The following is a 20,136-nucleotide window of genomic DNA, read 5'->3' as shown; positions in this document are numbered from 1 at the left end:
ATGATGAAGAAAAGTTGGATGAAGTGAGGAGGAATGAAAAGGTCAAAGAGTTTGATGATTATATGGGATACCAGAGAATGTCATCGATGCCGAGCTGGATTTAGAATGTTGCACCTAAGAAGAAGCAGAAGGTAAGATGAATAAAAGAAAATTTATTTTGATTTTGATTATCGTGTTATGACTAATATTTATAATCAAAATTGTAGGTTGAAACCGGCTAAAAATGGGAAAATACCAAAAAAATGTGTATTTGAAAATGCAATGTGTGACTATGTATGGAATAGTGGGTTAGCATTGAAGTAAATAATATATGTTGCTTTGTGAATGATATTTAAATATTTATTTGAAAACATTAATCCAAAAAATATTATACAACAAAGTTGTAATCGAATTGGGAAACCAACACGCCACAGTAATTGACGTTGCGACGTTAAAACCTAGTGCATGGGTTAGTAGTGCGATAAGTAGAAAATATAAATTGTTTTTGTTGTTTAAAATGTGTATATTGATTGGAATAGGTTGGAATTGTGTAATTAATTTTGTAAGGTTATTGATTTGGTCGGCTGGGTGTTGGTTTACGAATCAAAGAAGAACATACCGGGGAAGCGGAAGAATGTCTACCTTCCATACAACTTTTCAGTGAGTTAAATTAATAAATATTGAAATAAAGTGTTATGGATGGTCAATTAATAATGATTGTTGAGGAAATGCAGTCAAAGGTATTAGAAAACAATCTGACTGGTGATGTTGTTGTGGACTTTTGAAAGTCCATATTGAAAGACTATACGAAATTAACCAATTGTGACACGGTAAGATACCATTTGTGACACGATATTTGGAAGTCCATATTGAAATACTATGCCAAATTAACCAATTGTGACACGGTAAGAAACCATTTTATTTGCAAATGATGTTTTGTATTTTAATATTTATAAAGAAATGTTATATTTTGTTAAATTGTGTGTGACATTTATTGTAGATCCTTATTACAATAAACGATAGTAAGAGTCATCGGTATCTGTTGACATTGGGTATGGTTTCTCGTGTAGCAACGCTTTATGATAGTCCATGTAACACCCCCACCTCGTACCCGACCCGGATACGAGTCTGAGGTGTCACATTGACTTTTCAAACTTTTACTCTGAACAAAATTCAAATAAATTTAAAACTTCCATTAAAATAAAAGCGATTTATCTACATAAATTGACCAAAATAACCAAAATTGATTAGAGCATATTCAACTCAATCACTTAATACATGCAACTATATTCAAATTAACCAAACACATTTAAATAATCTATTTTCTGATCTGAAATTTTGTACGAGAGATGTTGACATGTTTTGCGCTTCTTCGCTTCTCTTCTCGCTTCTGTAACCTACGTGTGAAACAATCACACGCTAAGTTATGACTTAGTGAGGCAAATAAACATATAATGTAAACTATAACTTGTAATCAAGCATGAACTATTACTGCTATCACTCATACCCTTATTCATGTAACAAATCCCTATAACACATATGCAATATATCATTACATGTAAGAACATATATACACACATATACTTATCATTTCCATCATTAGCATCATTTCATTATAAATATCATTATTATTTATCTCACTCCGTGCATATCCTCTTATACCTAGTATTTTAACCAACATTTGACTTATTTAATCATACAATCCACATATCATCATATAATACAATTCATAGCACAAAAGCATACAAGTCACATGTAATATGTTTGTTGTTATTTCTTTATTAGCCCATGTACATATATGAGAACTATAGATATGTGAGTCTGTATAGGTTGTGCACAAATGCTATCACCACAGCTTGTATAAATGCACCGAAGTTCCGCGTAGAATTGCACCGAAGTGCCATATAAAATGTCCCTAAGGACCACGTAGAAAATTCCTTAAGAATCATATACATATACAAAGAATCAAGTATGTGTCTCAAAAGACATCACACATGTTCCAGGAATACATATATGTCCCGAAGGACCGTGTAGACCCTCGACTCTTGGCATGCCAACTATACCCCTAGCTCTTATGACACATAACATGGGCATTACTATTTATGTCATTTCATATTCACACATTCATAACACTTATCTCTTATCTCATGTCTGATCTCTTATAATCATGTAATCATATAGCTCATGTCATTTATTGTGAAATCATACATATCATGTAAGACATATCAGACATGTTCACACAAATCACTTCCATATAATTCACATGATTTATTATCTCATAGATCATATCACATTTCCATACAATTTCACAAATCATTGTCATATATGGATATCACATTTGTACTTAATCACATAAATAATGTTATATAGCACTAAAATCCCACATTTCCTATTTCGTAGATTATATATATTGTTCTTATATCTTTTTATAGACATATAAACACCTAGATCATAATTCCCTAATTTGTTGTACATAATCATATCATCATTTATATTCATAACCCCTAGCTCATATTTTGTTCTCTTATGCTTACATAGATCCTATAACATATATTGTAGCATACTAACATATATCACTCATATAAATTCATTTATATACAAATTTCTTATATTCTCTTAATTCAAGTTTACATTACTCTTATAACCTTTTCATATGACTTCATAGATCTTTACCATGTAATTTCTATATCATAGTAGCACATTAATCTTTCTCATACAGGTTATAAGGTTCACATATAGTTACATAACCCGTATCATATAAATTCACTCCTCATAACATATAATATGAACAAAGCATATACACATAATACAAACTTAATCATGCTTCTATTCATGAAAACATATAAAATATTGGAAACAAACTTATCACAAGTCTAATTTCATACATAATATACACAATCTAATATTATGCACTCACCTTGGCCTCACTAAGCTCCAATCCACTTTTATGATTTCCTCTCTTTCGATTGAATCTTAACATGATAATCATTCTGGAACTTGTTCATGTTCGATATCTACATAATCATACATTGATACATATCAGTATTTAATTGATATACTCTAATCTATCATTTCTTAGACCAAAAGAAATGTCTATTTCAATTTCCCCTTGAAGTGCATCGATACATTCTACAGTGTATCGATGCATCCCTTAACCTGTGCATCGATGCACTCCTTATGCATCGATGCATTAATTGCATTCGATGTTTCCATTTTAAGGGGTGCATCGATGCACTTCCTGTGCATCGATACACACTGAATAATTTTTGGAAATTTACCCCTGATGCATCGATACATGATGAATGTGTACCGATGCACACTAGCCCAGAAATCCAATTTATGCCCGAAAATCCACTCTTTTCAGCTTAATTACTTCATACATCCTCCTCTTTCTTATTCTTAACTTACATACTCATATTCAAACTCGTTTTTATTCATTAATCACCTCTTTAACATCAAAATCCTATTCTCCATATGTAATTCAAGAATTATACTCAATTTCTAACATGTTCCAAATCAAATTTTATTACTTCATATCTCTTAATTAGATTGATGACAAGTCAAATTTAACTTCTAATTCTAGTTAAGAACTATATTCCAAGATTTCATCCAAGAACCTTAAATCTTTAATCCCTCCTAACTCTATCATACTTTGATTTTAAGATAACGTAAGCTTTCCTTAAGCTTAGTTATCATCTAATAATCAAAACACAATCTTAAATTTAACCAAAAACTCAATAATCAGAAAACTCACCTTTGGCTCTTGGTTTTTACGCGTGAAGGAAAAGAAATATGAAGAGAATTTGGAAACCACTTTGTTTCCTCTTCCCTTCCACGTGTTAAATATATAATCATATTTAAATATTTTCCTTGCAAATGATCCTTTTGTCCTTCAATTCACCTTATAATTACTAACATCTTTTAGGCAATATTTCAAAATAAATCATTGAACTATTTTATTCTTTTACTTTAGTCACCAAATTCTAAAACTTTACAATTTAGTCACTAACCCGGTATTGCGGATGTTACAGTCCATTTCATCACCAAGGGTAAAAAAGAGAGTGCAAAATGCGAAAAATTGGTATATTTGAAAGGAAAAAATAATTTATAATGAATAATTTGTTAGTAATCTAACTTTATATTTTTTCATGCAGATGACAGAATTAGATAAGTATAACAAGGAAACGATATTTCTAATACATGTGGGAAACTGAAAGTCCCATTGAAAGATTTCACATTTGTGGAGCATAAAATGAATGCTCAATTGAATGGGTATGAAATTTGCGTATGTAAGAAGTGAAATATTTATTAGAGTTTCATATTTGAAATTTGTGGTAATCAATTTTTTAATAGACATGATTGCGACATTTTTTTGTGATGATGTGGATGGAAGGGATCACTATTAGAGGTAAACAGATGAAGTGGTAAGTAGTTTGAAAAATTACTTTGATTTTAAATTTGTAAACTATTAGATTGAATGATGAGATAACATAATGACAATTTGAATATAGATTATTGGAGAGTGGGACCGTATGAGAATATTAAACGATCTCATAAATCACAAACAAAATAAAAGGAGAGATAAGTTGACAAGTGCTTGCATGAGACATATGAAAAAATAGAATACAGTTAGAGGGAGAAAACAATGATGTTCGTTTTGCCTAATTTTGTATGTATTTATTTAGCACAATTAGCTTGTAAATTATGTATATGATTACCAAAGTTACAACAAATTATGTATGTTAGGTTAGGTTACCAATGTAACATCCCAAATTATGGGTTAGTGACTAAATTATAAAATTTCAGAATTTGGTAATCAAAGTAGAATAGTTGAATAGTTCAATGATTTATTTAGGAATATTTTAAGAAAGTTGTTAGTAATTATCGAATGAATTAAAGGGAAAAATGGTTAATTGACAAGGAAAGATATTTTTCTCCTCTTTAATATGAGATAAAAACGTGGGGAGATGAAAACATTTCTTCTTCTTCTTCTTTTTTTTCTTCCTCCTTCCCGTGGAAGCTAGACAAAGGTCAGTTTTCTATTTTGTTGATTATTTGTTGAATGAAAGGTTGAGTTTTGATCATTAGATGATAACTAAGCTTAAGGAAAGCTTAAGTTGTCTTAAAATCAAAAGATAAAAGAGTTATGACAGATTAAAGAAAATGGGTTTTGAAGTGAAATTTTGAATAGAAAGGTTTAAATGAATTTGGAGGGTGAATTTGACTTGTCATCTATGAGAATAAGAAGTTAGAAGTGTTAGAATTAAGTTTGGATAACATGAAAATTTGGTATGATTATTGATTCCTATATGGAGAATAGAATTTTGAGGTTTAAGATGAAATAAATGATATAAATTAATTTAAGTATGTATAATTGAGTTAAGAATATGAAATGGAATGAAACTTGAAGAATTGAAGTTGAAAGAGTGAATTTTCGTTCTTAAGATACCTCTTGAATGAAAATTCCAGATTATGCAGGGGGTATCGATTCCCCCCTAAAGAAAAAAAAATGGAATTTTGGTTCTTTAAACAGGCTTAAGTTATTAACATCAAGTTTAAGGTTTAGGCTTCTGATAATTATTTTGAAATGTTATATTTATGTAGATATTGAGCCTAAACAAGTTCTGGAACAATCAAAAAATTAGGATCGAATCAAAGCAAGGCTAAGGCGAGTGCAATTTAATTGTGCTTATGTTATAGAATGAACGTTGGCTTGCGATGAGCCAGTGATGGAGTTACTATGGTAAGAACTAACTCTTAAAATGTTATTATATGTGACATGAGTTACATGATTATATGTATATGTGATATGTTTAACATGATGTTCTATGCGTTGTGTGATATATATATATATATATATGTGCTTACATAAGAACATGAGAAATAAAATAAGTTATTTGATAAGGATATAGAAAATGAAATGAATGATATGAAATGTGTGTATGCTTGATTATATGAGTGAATATGTTCTTGTAAGTACTAAATGGCTTATGTAAATAAATGAAAAGGTGAGACAAAATAAGTAGTATTTATTGATAAGGTAAAATGAGATTATATGAACAGATACTATTGATAGGGCACATAAGACTATATATATATCATTTAATGTAATAAAGTGAAATAAGTCAAATGATATTGAAGTATGTGAATATAGTATATGCGATAAGTGATGTATGTGAAGCATATGATAACAAGAGATGACAATGATTTACATGTCATATGAACACAAGAGAAGTGTTATAAGCTAAGTAACATATGATTATGAAATCATATGAAAAGTGGAATGTGCATGTGAATATATGAAATGATATAAATGATATTGCCCATGTTATGTGATATGAGAGCTAGTGGTATAGTTGGCATGCCAAGAGTCTAAGGTTACAGTGGTCCTACGGGACATAGTGGTCATTCGGGATAATACAGTGGTCCTTCGGGACAATACAGTGGTCCTACGGGAGATAGTGGTCATTCGGGACAAATTTTAGTGCCCCTAGTGGGAATTGTACGAACTGTAGTGACAACATTGTGCACAACCTCAACGCACTCACATATCCTTAGTTCTCACAAGTGTACCATGGGTTAATTAAAGAGATAACACAAATATAATATATGTGATGTATATGCTTTTGATGATATGAAATGTTACAAGAATTATATGATGATGTGTATATTGTTTGGTTAAGAATGTTAGATACAAGAGCATATAACTAAGGGATTAAGGATAATGCTAAAAAGGTAAATGACGATATATTTATTCTTTGGTATAGTGCTATATGTATTATATGATGAATATATGGTAAGTAAAAGTGATTAATGATAGTATTTGCAGATGTATGCCTTTTGTTTTATGAAATGATATATGGTTATATTATATGTTTTATATGCCTCACTAAGTCATCGACTTAGCTTGTGATTGTTTCACACGTAGGTTTGGAAAGAGAAAAGAGAAATAAAGAGGAACAAGACAGGTCAGTTCTCCTTACCAAAGATCATATCAGAAATGTAGATCGAATTACATGTATTTTGTTAGAAAGAATTTAGTTGGCATGTAATAAATAAAGGATTTGTATTGGATACGCTCTGATCGAGTTTTGGAATGTTTTAAACGTATATATGTAAATGGTAAATGTATAGAGATGAAAGTTTTAAATTTTAAGATTTTATATATATTTTACTGAAATACTGTAGCAGTATTGTAGCAGGGTATCGTTTCCCTGTAGCAGGAGAATCGATTCCCCTATTACAATCTGGAAAATTTTAACATTCGGGTACTGTTCACGGTGCTATTCATTAATGTGTATACCATATTTTACTGTTTATAAATACGTTTTTTGTCTCAAAATTTTATAACAAACACAATTCAATAATATATGATCGTATTTTCTTAAAATGAGTTCAAATGTTTTGATATTTTGTAAGAATATCGTTTTTAAGAGTTAATGTGACATCTCAGACTCGTATCTGGGTCGGGTACGGGTTGGGGTGTTACATTTAATGGTATCAGAGCTACAGTTTAGCGGATTTTAGGCTAAAACGAAGTCGAAAGTGTTTTAAAAATTATACATGCCAACACAAAGTGAAAAATTTCCTTATATGATAGTGTAAGGAGTGTATTGTCTTGTTAATAGAGTTAAATTATTATGTTATATTATAAGTATGATCATGAGAGCTTCCAAAGTGAAGCACAAGGCGATAGACCTGAAGATAATTACATTCATCTGCCCTGGTCAGGCAGGGAGAAAAGCGAATACCTCAGGGAGTGCATGTATAAGATTAGAGAATATTATATGATTTGGAATGATATTTTATTATGTTTTCAATTTTATACTTCTATAATTCATAGAATGAATATATCGAAATGAGTTGAGAACACCCGAGTTCAAGGGTGAATTTGAGAAATGTTCTATTGTTATAGACATTTGATTAAATAATAGGAATATAATGTTAGAAGATTTTCATTTCTCCAAAGTGGAGAAGTTAAATTGAGTAGTTTCGTTACTACGTGGGTAAGCTAGAAGTATGGTGGAAAAATGTCACCATAAGAATGTTGAAAGATCAAGTGATGTGGTTATTGTTTGTAGAAGAGTTCAATAATAAGTACATGGATGACCAGTTCATAAGACAAATGAAGCTTAAATATATGAGTTTGAAGCAAGGGAATTACACATGTATGTGTATGAGTATAAGTTTAATAAGTTAAAGCAGATTTATTACTGGATTGATTCATATTAAGAAGGATAAGAGGGATACATGTGATTGATTGTTGAAGGCTTGCGCCTTAAATTAAAAGAGTGTTACTGGTTTTGAATTTGTTATCATTTCAAGAAATTGTTAATCGCGTTAAAGTTCTTGAGAGAGCTCAAAATGAAAGGATTGAAGAACAAAAATCTTAGATTATTAAGAAAATTAGTGCTTAATAAAATTAAGCACCATCAAAGAAAGGTATAGATTCTGGTTTTTAACTTTAAACTGAATATAATTAGTTGTATTCTTCGCCAGATAATAAAACCAATCAGTTCAGATGGATTGGAAATTATAGTATTAAAGGAACTTTATTGTTCTGAAATAGAATAGTTTCTTTACAGCATGGGCAAGATAAAGTGGAAGAGATTGATGTTTATTGGAGAATATTAAAAGACCAAGGAAGGGTTTAAGAATATATATATATCAGTGATCAGTTATAAGACAAAGGTAAATGAAATGGTTGAATTCGAACCAAAGGAATTGTATTATGGACGAGTGAGAATAAAGGTTTGATAAGTGAAGAAAATAGAGAATGAATTATTTTGAATGGAAAGAATATATTTATATGGATAGTTTGATGAAGGTTTATGTTTTGATTGAAAGAAATAAGTTGAATAATAAAGTAGTGTGATAGTGAATGTATTAAAGTTAAAAGATTTGTATGTTTGACGGAAACTAAGGATTGATAGAAAAGTTAAAAGGATAAAGAAGGAAAAGTATAAATGATATGAAAGGAATGTAAAAGCATAAGGGAAAAAGGTAATGAAAGAATTAAAGTAATGAAGTGAAGATTATGATAGCATGAAAGATTTATTGAAGAGGTGATATGTGAAAAGGAATATCAGAAGTGTAAATAGTATTGTGTATAAGCAAGAGTGTGGATATGATAAGGGATTTGCATTATAGATGGAAAGAGTTAGCAATGGCTAAAAAAATTATGTGATGGAAATGTATTGAAATTATAAGATATTGTTAGGTTATGATAATCAAATATGAAGTGGATTCGAATACAATGTATATTTTAATTATGTAATGTGATGTAGTGAAGGATATAAGGATTTGAATGTTTAAGAGAAGATAAAAAGTAATAGAAAAGTTTAAGAATGAATATATCAGTGAGCAGTTTATAAGATAAAGAAAGTTATTTTGAAACAGAGGACTAGTACTGTGTGTGAGTAAGAGTATGAGTTTGAAAAGTTGAGTAAGATACCATTGAGGAAAATTTCAACGGAAAAGAAGGTATATGATTGAGTTGATAAGGGTTGTACCCCAGATTAAAAAGTTAAGTATTTCGTTCAAAAAATTAAATGTGCAACTGGATAATGTTAGAGGATCTCCACTATTCTAAAGTGGAAAAGTTAGATGAAATAATTTAGTTGCTATGCGGTTGAGCTAAAATATGGTAAACAAATGTTATAATGGGAATAAAGGAAGATTCATTGATGTGAATATTGTTTTGGAAAAAGTTTAAGAAATAGGTACGTCGGTGATTATTTTATATGGAAGACGTTGAAATGTTGAGTGTGAACAAAGAAAATTACATGGTGTATAAGAATAAATTTGGATTTGATAAGTTAAGTAAGCTATTGTTGGGATATTTTGATTGAAAGGGATGTATATGATTGAATGATTAGGGCTTGTGCCCTAGATTGAATAATTATTATTGACTAGCTATAGAGTAAAGGTGATAGAGTTGTAAGATTGGAAGAAAATATAAAGTGAGTTAATCAAGTATGATATGAATCTGGATTTGATTGTGTATTTTGATCATATAGATATGATGTAAGCAAAGAAATAAGTATTTGTATAAGATTAAATAAGAAATTATTTATACAAGAGATGGTAAAGGAAGAAATCATGTATAAAAAAGGGGATTATCAAAGTTACGAAGATGCGATAAAAATCAATAATCAGGGATACGTATAAGTAATATGAACAAAGTATGAGAGTTTGAAGGAAAGATATGATCTATGTTGCAAGAAGATTTTTGATTTGTGAAGGAGTAAAGGGATAAGGAAATTAAATGAAAAAGAAATTAAAGGGTTAGTATGATAAATGGTATATGGAAGTGTAAACGATAAGTTTGAGATAGAAATACGAAAAGTATGTAAGGTGATGTGAAAAGATTGTTTGATTCTATAAAATATATGTTTAATTACGTTTGAAGAAGATTTAAAGTTAATATATTTTTTATAAAAGGGTGATTATTCCTTGAACAAGTACGTGAGATTATATGAAAAGATTTTCTGTATTGTAATACAGACAAGAATTAAGGAATGAGTAAATATTTGGTTTATGGTGTAAAGCAATTAAAGAATGATGAAGGAAATCAATTGATTCATAATATTAAGTAGTAAGGATTGGATGTTACTGTTTACGTGATGAGTGATATTATATGGAGTTTTTTTTAAAGGTCAAAGAAAAATGCAGAATAAAAGACAGAAATAAATTGAGATTATTTGTTACTGTTTATATGATAAACTACAGTAGATGAATGATAAGGGAAAAAGTTAGTTGAAGAACTAAAGGAATGAAAGATTAAATAAATGAAACAACCTGAGAGTATTAAAATATATGTTTTTGTCAAAGTGTGCAATGAAAATTCGAGGAAAAATTTTCTTAAAAGGAGGGGAGATTTGTAACATCCCAAATTACGGGTTAGTGACTAAATTGTAAAATTTCAGAATTTGGTAATTAAAGTAGAGTAATTGAATAGTTCAATGATTTATTTGGGAATATTTCCAGAAAGTTGTTAGTAATTATCGAATGAATTAAAGGGCAAAATGGTCAATTGACAAGGAAAGATATTTTTTCTCCCCTTTAATAAGAGATAAAAACGTGGGGAGATGAAAACATTTCATCATCTTCTTCTTCTTCTTTTTTCTTCCTCCTTCCCGTGGAAGCTAGGCAAAGGTGAGTTTTCTATTTTGTTGATTATTTGTTGAATTAAAGGTTGGGTTTTGATCATTAGATGATAACTAAGCTTAAGGAAAACTTAAGTTATCTTAAAATCAAAAGATAAATGAGTTATGACATATTAAAGAAAATGGTTTTGAAGTGAAATTTTGAATATGAAGGTTTAAATGAATTTGGAGGATGAATTTGACTTGTCATCTATGAGAATAAGAAGTTAGAAGTGTTAGAATTAAGTTTGGATAACATGGAAAATTTGGTATGATTATTGATTTCTATATGGAGAATAAAATTTTGAGGTTTAAGATAAAATAAATGGATATAAATTAGTTTAAGTATGTATATTTGAGTTAAGAATATGAAATGAAATGAAACTTGAAGAATTAAAGTTGAAAGAGTGAATTTTCGTGCTTAAGATACCTCTTGAACGAAAATTCCAGATTATGCAGGGGGTACAGATACCCCCTAAAGAAAAAAAATGGAATTTTGGTTCATTAAACCGACTTAAGTTATTAACATAAAGTTTAAGGTTTAGGTTTATGATAATTATTTTGAAATGTTATATTTATGTATATATTGAGCCTAAACAAGTTTCAGAACAATCAAAGAATTAGGATCGAATCAAAGCAAGGCTAAGGTGAGTGCAATTTAATTGTGCTTATGTTATAGAATGAACATTGGCTTGCGATGAGCCAGTGACGGAGTTATTATGGTAAGAAGTAACTCTTAAAATGTTATTGTATGTGACATGAGTTACAGTGGTCCTACGGGACATAGTGGTCCTTCGGGACAAATTTCAGTGCCCCTAGTGGGAATTTTACGAGCTGTGGTGACAACATTTGTGCACAACCTCAATGCACTCACATATCCTTAATTCTCACAAGTGTACCATGGGCTAATTAAAGAGATAGCACAAATATAATATATGTCATGTATATGCTTTTGATGTTATGAAATGTTACAAGAATTATATGATGATGTGTATATTGCTTGGCTAAGAATGTTAGATACAAGAGCGTATAACTAAGGGATTAAAATAATGCTAAGAAGGTAAATGATGATATGTTTATTCCTTGGCATAGTGATATATGTGTTATATGATGAATATATGGTAAGTAAAAGTGATTATGATAATATTTGCAGATGTATGCCTTTTGTTTATATGAAATGGATATGGTTATATTATATGTTTTATATGCCTCACTAAGTCATCGAATTAGCGTGTGATTGTTTCACACGTAGGTTTGGAAAGCGAAAAGAGAAATAAAGAGGAACAAGACATGTCAGTTCTCCTTACCAAAGGTCAGATCAGAAATGTAGATCGAATTACATGTATTTTGTTAGAAAGAATTTAGTTGGCATGTAATAAATAAATGATTTGTATTGGATACACTATGATCGAGTTTTGGAATGTTTTAAAAGTATATATATGTAAATGGTAAATGTATAGAGATGAACGTTTTAAATTTTAAGAGTTTATATATATTTTACTAAAATACTGTATCAATACTATAGCAGTATTGTAGCAGGATATCGGTTCCCTGTAGCAGGGGAATCGGTTCCCCTATTACAATCTGGAAAATTTTAACATTCGAGTATTGTTCACGATGTTGTTCATTATTGTTCATAGTATTTTCATTATTGTTCATACAGTACTGTTCATATCATATTTTATTGTTCATAAATACGTTTTTTGCCTCAAAATTTTATCACAAACACAATTTAATAATATATTATCGTATTTTCTTAAAATGAGTTCAAATGTTTTGATATTTTGTAAGAATATCGTTTTTAAAAGTTAATGTGACATCTCAGACTCATATCTGGGTCGGGTACGGGTTGGGGTGTTAAGACCAAAGTTAGCAAACATTTTTTTAGATATTTGTAATACATGCTAGGTGTTATGATATTTACGATATATGTAGATTGGTACTTGTAGTATTCCAAAGGTCGTCGTTATCCTAAGACGTAATGGAGAGATTGAAATTATAAATAAGCATAAAAATGTAAGACATCATAGTAAAATAGATATAGTAACTATAGTAACTCACATCATTGTCATAATCTGCGAGACTGTACGACCATTCAATTTCGTTTGAAAAAATTCCATTTATGTAGGTTTGTACTTGTTTCCAAACTGAGCTTTAATTGAGGACATGTTACTTTGTTATGTCCCTCACCGTTGCAGAACCCACATCGCCTAATTTTCTCATGGACCTTATTCTTGTGTACTTTTCGCTTTCCTTGCTTTCATTGTGGGTCGCGAACGTCGTTTACACCATTGCTTCAGTGAACTAAATCTTTTAAACTAAACGAGTGTTCAAATTCGACAATTAGTCTTTTCATCTCATCTCTTGCGGTTATGAAAGACGCATCAATCTTTGATACAATTTTCATGATAAAGTATCGATACACATATATAAAGTATTGAGTTTTATGCAATATCTTCAATGTATATGTATCGATAATAGTTATGACAGTATCAATACTTTTTTTCCAATATGCTCTCTCAAATAATTTGCATGAAAAGGTATCGATACATACATATCAAGTATCGATATTGTTTATTTCGATACAAAATATGCAATATCTGAAATGTCAAAGTATCGATACTAGTTATAATAGTATCAATATTTTTGTTGCAGTATGCTCTCTAAAACAATTTGCATGAAAAAGTATCGATACACATATATAGAGTATTGATATTTATAATTTCAAAACAAAATATGCAATATCTGAAATGTCAAAGTATCGATACTTGTTATGACAATATTAATACTTTTATTCCACTATGTTTCTCAAATAATTTGCACGAAAATGCATCGATACACGTATATAAAGTATCGATGTTTATAATTTCGAAACAAAATATACAATATCTTCAACGTTAAAGTATTGATATTTGTTATAACAATATCAATATTTTTTTCCAATATGCTTCTCAAACAATTCGCATGGAAAATATATCAATACACATATATAAAGTATCAATATTTATAATTTCGAAACAAAATGTGCAATATCTAAAATGTCAAAGTATCAATACTTGTTATGTATCAATTTTTTTTCAGTATGCCTTAGTACAATCTATGTAATCAATATCAGTTTCAATGAATGCATATTCTTTTTGGAAATGTATTGAAACTTGCAAAAAAATGTATTGACACTTCAACCCTGATCAAAATGCATATTTTGTTTCAAAATTTTCAATATCAATACTTACAATATTTGTATAGATATTTTGTAAAGATAATTTTTTTAGATACCAGTCTGACTGCATGTATCTATACTTTCACTAAAAGCATTGATACTTGAACATTCAACAAAATGGATGGTGTGCTTTAAAATTATAAATATTGTACTTCATAATCTGTATCGATATTTTGTTATGCTCATTTTTTGTCAAGGCATACTGCCGAAAAAGTATCGATATTGTTATAACATGTATTGATACTTTGACATTTTAGATATTGCATATTTTGTTTTGAAATTGTAAAGGTCGATATTTTATATATGTGTATCGATACGTCCTCTTGCAAAATGTTTAAGAAAGCATAATGGAAAAAAGTATCAATATTGTCATAACAAGCATCAATACTTTGACGTTGAAGATATTGCATATTTTGTTTCGAAATAAGCAATATTGATACGTTATCTATGTGTATCGATACATTTTCATGCAAAATGTTTAAGAGAACATACTGAAAAAAAGTATTAACCGATTATGTTGTAAATATTTTACCGGTTACATTATTATTAACCCTATAAACAAACGGTAGCAAGTTTAAAGTAATAGGTTGCACCTAAATTTTTTTAACCGGTTAGGTTTTAAATATTTTACCGTTTACATTATCATTAACCCTATAAACAAGCGGGTAGCAAGTTTAAAGTAATAGGTTGCGCCAAAATTGTTTTAACATGTTAGATTATAAATATTTTACTGTTTACATTATTATTATACTGGCATATAGTTTAACGTAATAGGTTGTGCCTTGTTTTTATTAATTAGGCGCGTTTTTTCTTTGTTATTCAAAAAAATATCTATCCTCATACAATTGGTCTCGATAATTATTCAACTAGTTATAATTTTTTCCAACTTTTATCTATATTTTGCTCCCCAAAAGGTAGATATCTCTTCCACTATGACGAATACCACCATTCAAAAAAATTGTACAGTTAAAGCTTCTTTAGCAATTTGGCCCAAATTTCATTAAATTGCTTCTAAATTTTTATTTTTATTGTAATTTATTTAAATTGGGTTGTGACAAATTTTACATACAAATCTTATCGTAATAGCTGCAAAAAATGGGTCCAGTCGAAGGGATTTTTCGATAGTAAGCTATGTCCAAAGATTATCCTGAAAATGTATCCATACCTATACTATATGTATCGATACCTATACTTTTGATCTTTTTTCTTATGTTAACCGGTTTAGTTAACATTAAAATAAAATAGGCGTTACCTATTATTTTAAACTAGTTACCGGTTTGTTTGAAGGTATAATACTAATGTAAACGGTAAAATATTTACAACTTAACCGATTAAAATAAAATAGGAACTACCTATTACGTTAAACTAGGTACCGATTTGTTTAAAGATATAATATTAATGCAAACGGTAAAATAAAATAGTCGCAACCTAACGTTAAACTAGCTACCAGTTTGTTTAAAGGTATAATAATAATATAAACGGTAAAATAAAATAGGCGCAACATATTACGTTAAACTAGCTACCGGTTTGTTTTAAGGTATAATAATAATGTAAACGGTAAAATAAAGTAGGCGCAACCTATTACGTTAAACTAACTACCTGTTAGTTTAAAGGTATAATAATAATATAAACGGTAAAATATTTACAACTTCACCATTTGAAATTTTTTTAAATTTCGAAAGTATTGATACTTGTAGGTTGATGTGAGGGGAGTTCATCAACTTTTTCAAAAATATCGATACATCATATATCAATTATCGATATTTTAACATTCATCAAAATTTCAAATTCTAAAGTCTTGATAATAGTCATCAAAAATCTAAAATTCTAAAAGTATCAATATCGGTATTAATAATTTTTCTGAATACGTATCGACACATATACACTAAGTATCGATATTAATAATTTTCATACAACTATACCAAGTATCTATACTGAGTATAAGAGTTTCAATACATCTACACTAAGTATCAATTACTTTGATTAAGACAATAATGTTTACTTATAAGGAAGTAGGAGAAACCGAAGTATTGATATTTTCCGTAAGTATCAATATTTTTACAAAGATATTTTAATGGAATTTTTTAAATAATTAACTTTCGATCTTAACATTTCAATTTTTTTCAAATTAACAAGTTTCTAAAATGCTAAAATATTGAACATCATAGAAATAATATCAATATTTGCTAAAGTATCGACCATCAGATCATAGTAGTATCGATATTTATTTTAAAAACAATTTCCTCCAAAGATACGTAATATATTAAATTGCTACTGAACTTTAATATTTCAGATTGCAACATACTTTTTTATTTACAATAACATTATTGGGCGCAACCTAGTATATTAATATTTATTTATAATAAAATAAGTATTTAACCTATTTTGTTGTTGTGAGATTTCTAAGGCCTCGTCAGCTTTAACTTTGATAACATATTAGACACAATCTAATATGTTGATAATATTTATAACAAAATAAATAATTAACATATTTTATTATTGTGAGATTTCTAAAACCCTATCAGTTTAAACTTTGGTAACATTTTAAGCGCAACCAAATATGTTGATAATATTAATAACAAAATAAGTAATTAATTTATTTTGTTATCGTGAGATTTCTAAAGCCCTATCAGCTTAAACTCTCATAATATTTTAGGCGCAACTGTTATATTATAACTAACCTAAATTATTAAAGTCAATATTTTTTTGACCCATTTTACGTACAACAATAACATTTCTAGTTATTACCATTATTATTATCAACACAAATATTTTCAGTATCACATTCAACCGATCACACTATTTTTTAATCATATTTTAACCTCCTCACACCAGAAACTACCGTTAAAATCAGACTGATGCGAATAACACATTTATCTTAATTCAATTTACTACACTTACCAATATACCCATTTGGTCCCTTGCCTTGATTGCTTTCCCTTACGAGATGTCCTTTTTAAAGTAAACTGGCATTGGTTAGAGTGGGGAGGAAGGTTTAAGATGACAAAAGCTCATCATGTGATTATAACCACACATGTCTGACTGCTTTTGACTTGAGAGAACTGATTCAAAGGACATAAATGATGGTGACTATTCATCACCATCCCCATTCATACATGCATTCTCTCAGATTTTTCATTTAAATCATTTTAATATTGATAAGTTTCACCATCAATATAAAAACGGGGTCTTGTTATTATTATATCAATAATACCAATATATACAACTGTATAAGGCTGCAAAACAATGTCGTTAAAGACAACATAAAAAAAAGTCAGGATCTTGATGTAATAAAAAAAACATTCAATAATTTTGTTAGTGAGACTTAGGGTAGACTTTTTTAGATGATTGAATGCAAGCCATTTTGGTGAGGCCAAGTTTGGGAAGAAGGTCTAATCTACGATGGGAATCCTGATGATGCTGCAGAATTTCCAAACAACTGGTGAGGACCTGATTGCCGCTGTTGATTATCACAGCTTGATAGTGAAAGGTCAGTACTCCCAATGGGGCCTCCATTGCTGCTTCTTGGAAAATGAATCTGATAATTAATACACACAAATATGTTTTAAAAAAGGAAAGTAATTTAATGTCCAATCAATCAAAACACACACCTGATAAGTTGATGGACTAATGCGAGGAGGAATAATGTGAAACTGTCCGTTATACTTGGTTGTAGCTGGAGATTGAATGTGTGCTCGACTCAACAGCTGCATTGTTTCTTCCTCGATATATCCATCCGATCTTCGGTGATGGGCTTCATCAGTTCTAAATTGTCCCTGCTGCAGATTTTAACTGGGTTTGAACCGTATGATCAACTAAAAATGAAATCAGTCCACTGTAAAATTATATACCGACCTTAAACCTAAATCCCTGATGTTGCCAATCAGTTGCTTCAAATGGTAGATTATGCTGATAACCCATGCCACTTTGACTATCAGCCCCAGGTTTTACAATGTTCGGGATCGAGTTAGAGTTTGAATTCCCTAAACTTAAGTCGAGGTTGTGATCTCCGGCGTTACCCGAAGCTTCTAAACAAATAAGAAGCATAAAGAACGAATTTAGCATAGAAACCATTTGAAGGGATAATAATGAATGAATTATACGATGAAATTTAATTTACTTACCACCAGAATTATTAAGCTCGTTTTCGTATATGCTGGGATCAAAGTTAGTAACAGCGTCTTTGCCATTGCACTTAATTGCAGCTCTGTCATAAGCCCTACAATAACGGACCAGACACTTTCATAAACTTTTTTTTACTGCCTTGTCTTGGAACATCAAAAATAAAGGAAAATACACGTACCTAGCTGCTTCAATCTCGGTGTCAAACAAGCCTAAATAAACATACCTGTAAGAAGACAATTGAACAGCTCAATAAAGAAACGAAGAAAATATTATTTGCAAAGATAAAAATGTTAAGAAATTTATAAAAAAATGTTACTTTTTGCCTAAAAATTGGCCCATTCGAGCTTCCCATCTCCCACATTTGTGTAAAGTAACTCCTCTATATTTGGAGCTTCCTCTGGGAAAACCGGTGCTTTGTCGGCGAAGAACATGCACAAATTCTTCCTTGGTTAGGTTACTCATCTGTTATGCAACAAAAAGACAAAGAATCTTTACTTTTTCGTAACACAAGATAAACTATGCAATTATTCGTTGTCTTAAAGATCACCTGTTTCAAATCTTCCTTGTAGTCTTCGATGCTAAAATTTATATCGGCTTCTAATCCCCGGAACTTGATTGCTGCCCTATCGTATGCACTGCAAAAAAATATCAAGTTTTTGTTGAGTCTTTCCCCATTGTTTTCTTAGCGTAATAAAAGGGAAAAAAAGGTCGAGACTTGAAAGCTCACCGAGCAGCCGCATGTGCTGTGTCAAATCCACCTAACTCGGCCGAGAAAACAAAGAAATCAGACACGAAAATTTGTCTGAAGAACTTATAAAACTCATTCGAAGAAAGTACAGTACTCATACCTAAATAAACTTGTTTTCCACAATCCCTGTACGTCAAATGACAAACCCAAAAACACCTTAACTTCTGATTGGCTTAGATATAGTAAAAAAGAAAATGAAATTTTTTAGTTTTTTTGTTGTGATTTCAATGAGAAAAAAAACTGACCAAATATGAGACTCCCATCTGCCAGTTCTTCTATAAAAGGTAACTCCTCTATACTGAGAGCTTCTCGACCTTGGTCCTCTCCTGCTTTTCTTCATCGGGTGCGAAGCTTCTCCGGATCTTTCCGGTGCGAGAGGCTCCGATTGGCAGAATCTGACACCGACCCAGTGAGCCTGGGGGAAACCTGAGGATGAACCAGTTTCCTGGTCCTGATCGAGAGGGAAGAACTGGTGGGTCACGGGAGGAGGGTCACTCTCCATTGAGCACTCTTCTACTTCGTGAGGCACCGAGAAACCGAAAATCTTGCTACTTCTCTTCTTTAAACCTGCTTTAATTCGCTCACCATCTTCTTCTTCCGATCCATCCTCGAACACCAAAGCGGAAGAGTTCGAATTCGACACGGATCCGACCCGTTTTCCCTTGTCTTGATCTCCGTCTACGGAAGTCTTCTGCGACGAACAGCAGCCCTCGGATTCATGGTCTCTAGGTTGTTGATACGGCGAGTCATTAAGATCCCACATTTTCCCCTTTCTCGGCTTATAATCTCAACCAAAAAACAACAAACTCAAAAAAACATCATCACCAAACAAAGAAGGGCCAGAAAATTCAGAAAGAAAACTAAAGAAGAAGAAAAAACTCTCTTCTTTTATCTCTGCCTTAACTTTATACGTACAA

The 20,136-nt window shown here is 30.4% G+C and overlaps 1 protein-coding gene and 1 long non-coding RNA gene across 3 annotated transcripts; one reads left to right on the top strand and one right to left on the bottom strand.

Moving 5' to 3' along the window:
• Positions 1 to 18,938, top strand: LOC120125671. The gene is made up of 3 exons (XR_005516383.1): positions 1 to 13; positions 7,114 to 7,121; positions 18,767 to 18,938. It is a non-coding gene; the product is annotated as an uncharacterized LOC120125671 (long non-coding RNA).
• Positions 17,683 to 20,136, bottom strand: LOC120125667 (floral homeotic protein APETALA 2-like). Of its 2 annotated transcripts, none has more exons than XM_039144037.1 (10): positions 19,465 to 20,136; positions 19,320 to 19,345; positions 19,199 to 19,229; positions 19,019 to 19,106; positions 18,788 to 18,933; positions 18,650 to 18,694; positions 18,471 to 18,565; positions 18,202 to 18,374; positions 17,958 to 18,125; positions 17,683 to 17,884 (listed from the first exon to the last, which is right to left on the bottom strand). In XM_039144037.1, the coding sequence occupies exons 1-10, from the start codon at positions 19,980 to 19,982 to the stop codon at positions 17,744 to 17,746; spliced, it is 1,431 nt and encodes a 476-aa protein (XP_038999968.1). In that variant the 5' UTR covers positions 19,983 to 20,136; the 3' UTR covers positions 17,683 to 17,743. The 2 variants fall into 2 exon arrangements, with proteins under 2 accessions (XP_038999968.1, XP_038999969.1); XM_039144038.1 differs by having other exon boundaries at positions 17,754 to 17,864; positions 19,465 to 20,134.

The sequence above is a fragment of the Hibiscus syriacus genome, unplaced genomic scaffold, assembly GCF_006381635.1.
Source record: "Hibiscus syriacus cultivar Baekdansim isolate YM2019G1 unplaced genomic scaffold, ASM638163v2 tig00110435_pilon, whole genome shotgun sequence".
Taxonomy (NCBI): domain Eukaryota; kingdom Viridiplantae; phylum Streptophyta; class Magnoliopsida; order Malvales; family Malvaceae; genus Hibiscus; species Hibiscus syriacus.
Note: the sequence above shows the minus strand (reverse complement) of the source record. Positions and strands in the feature narration are given on the sequence as shown.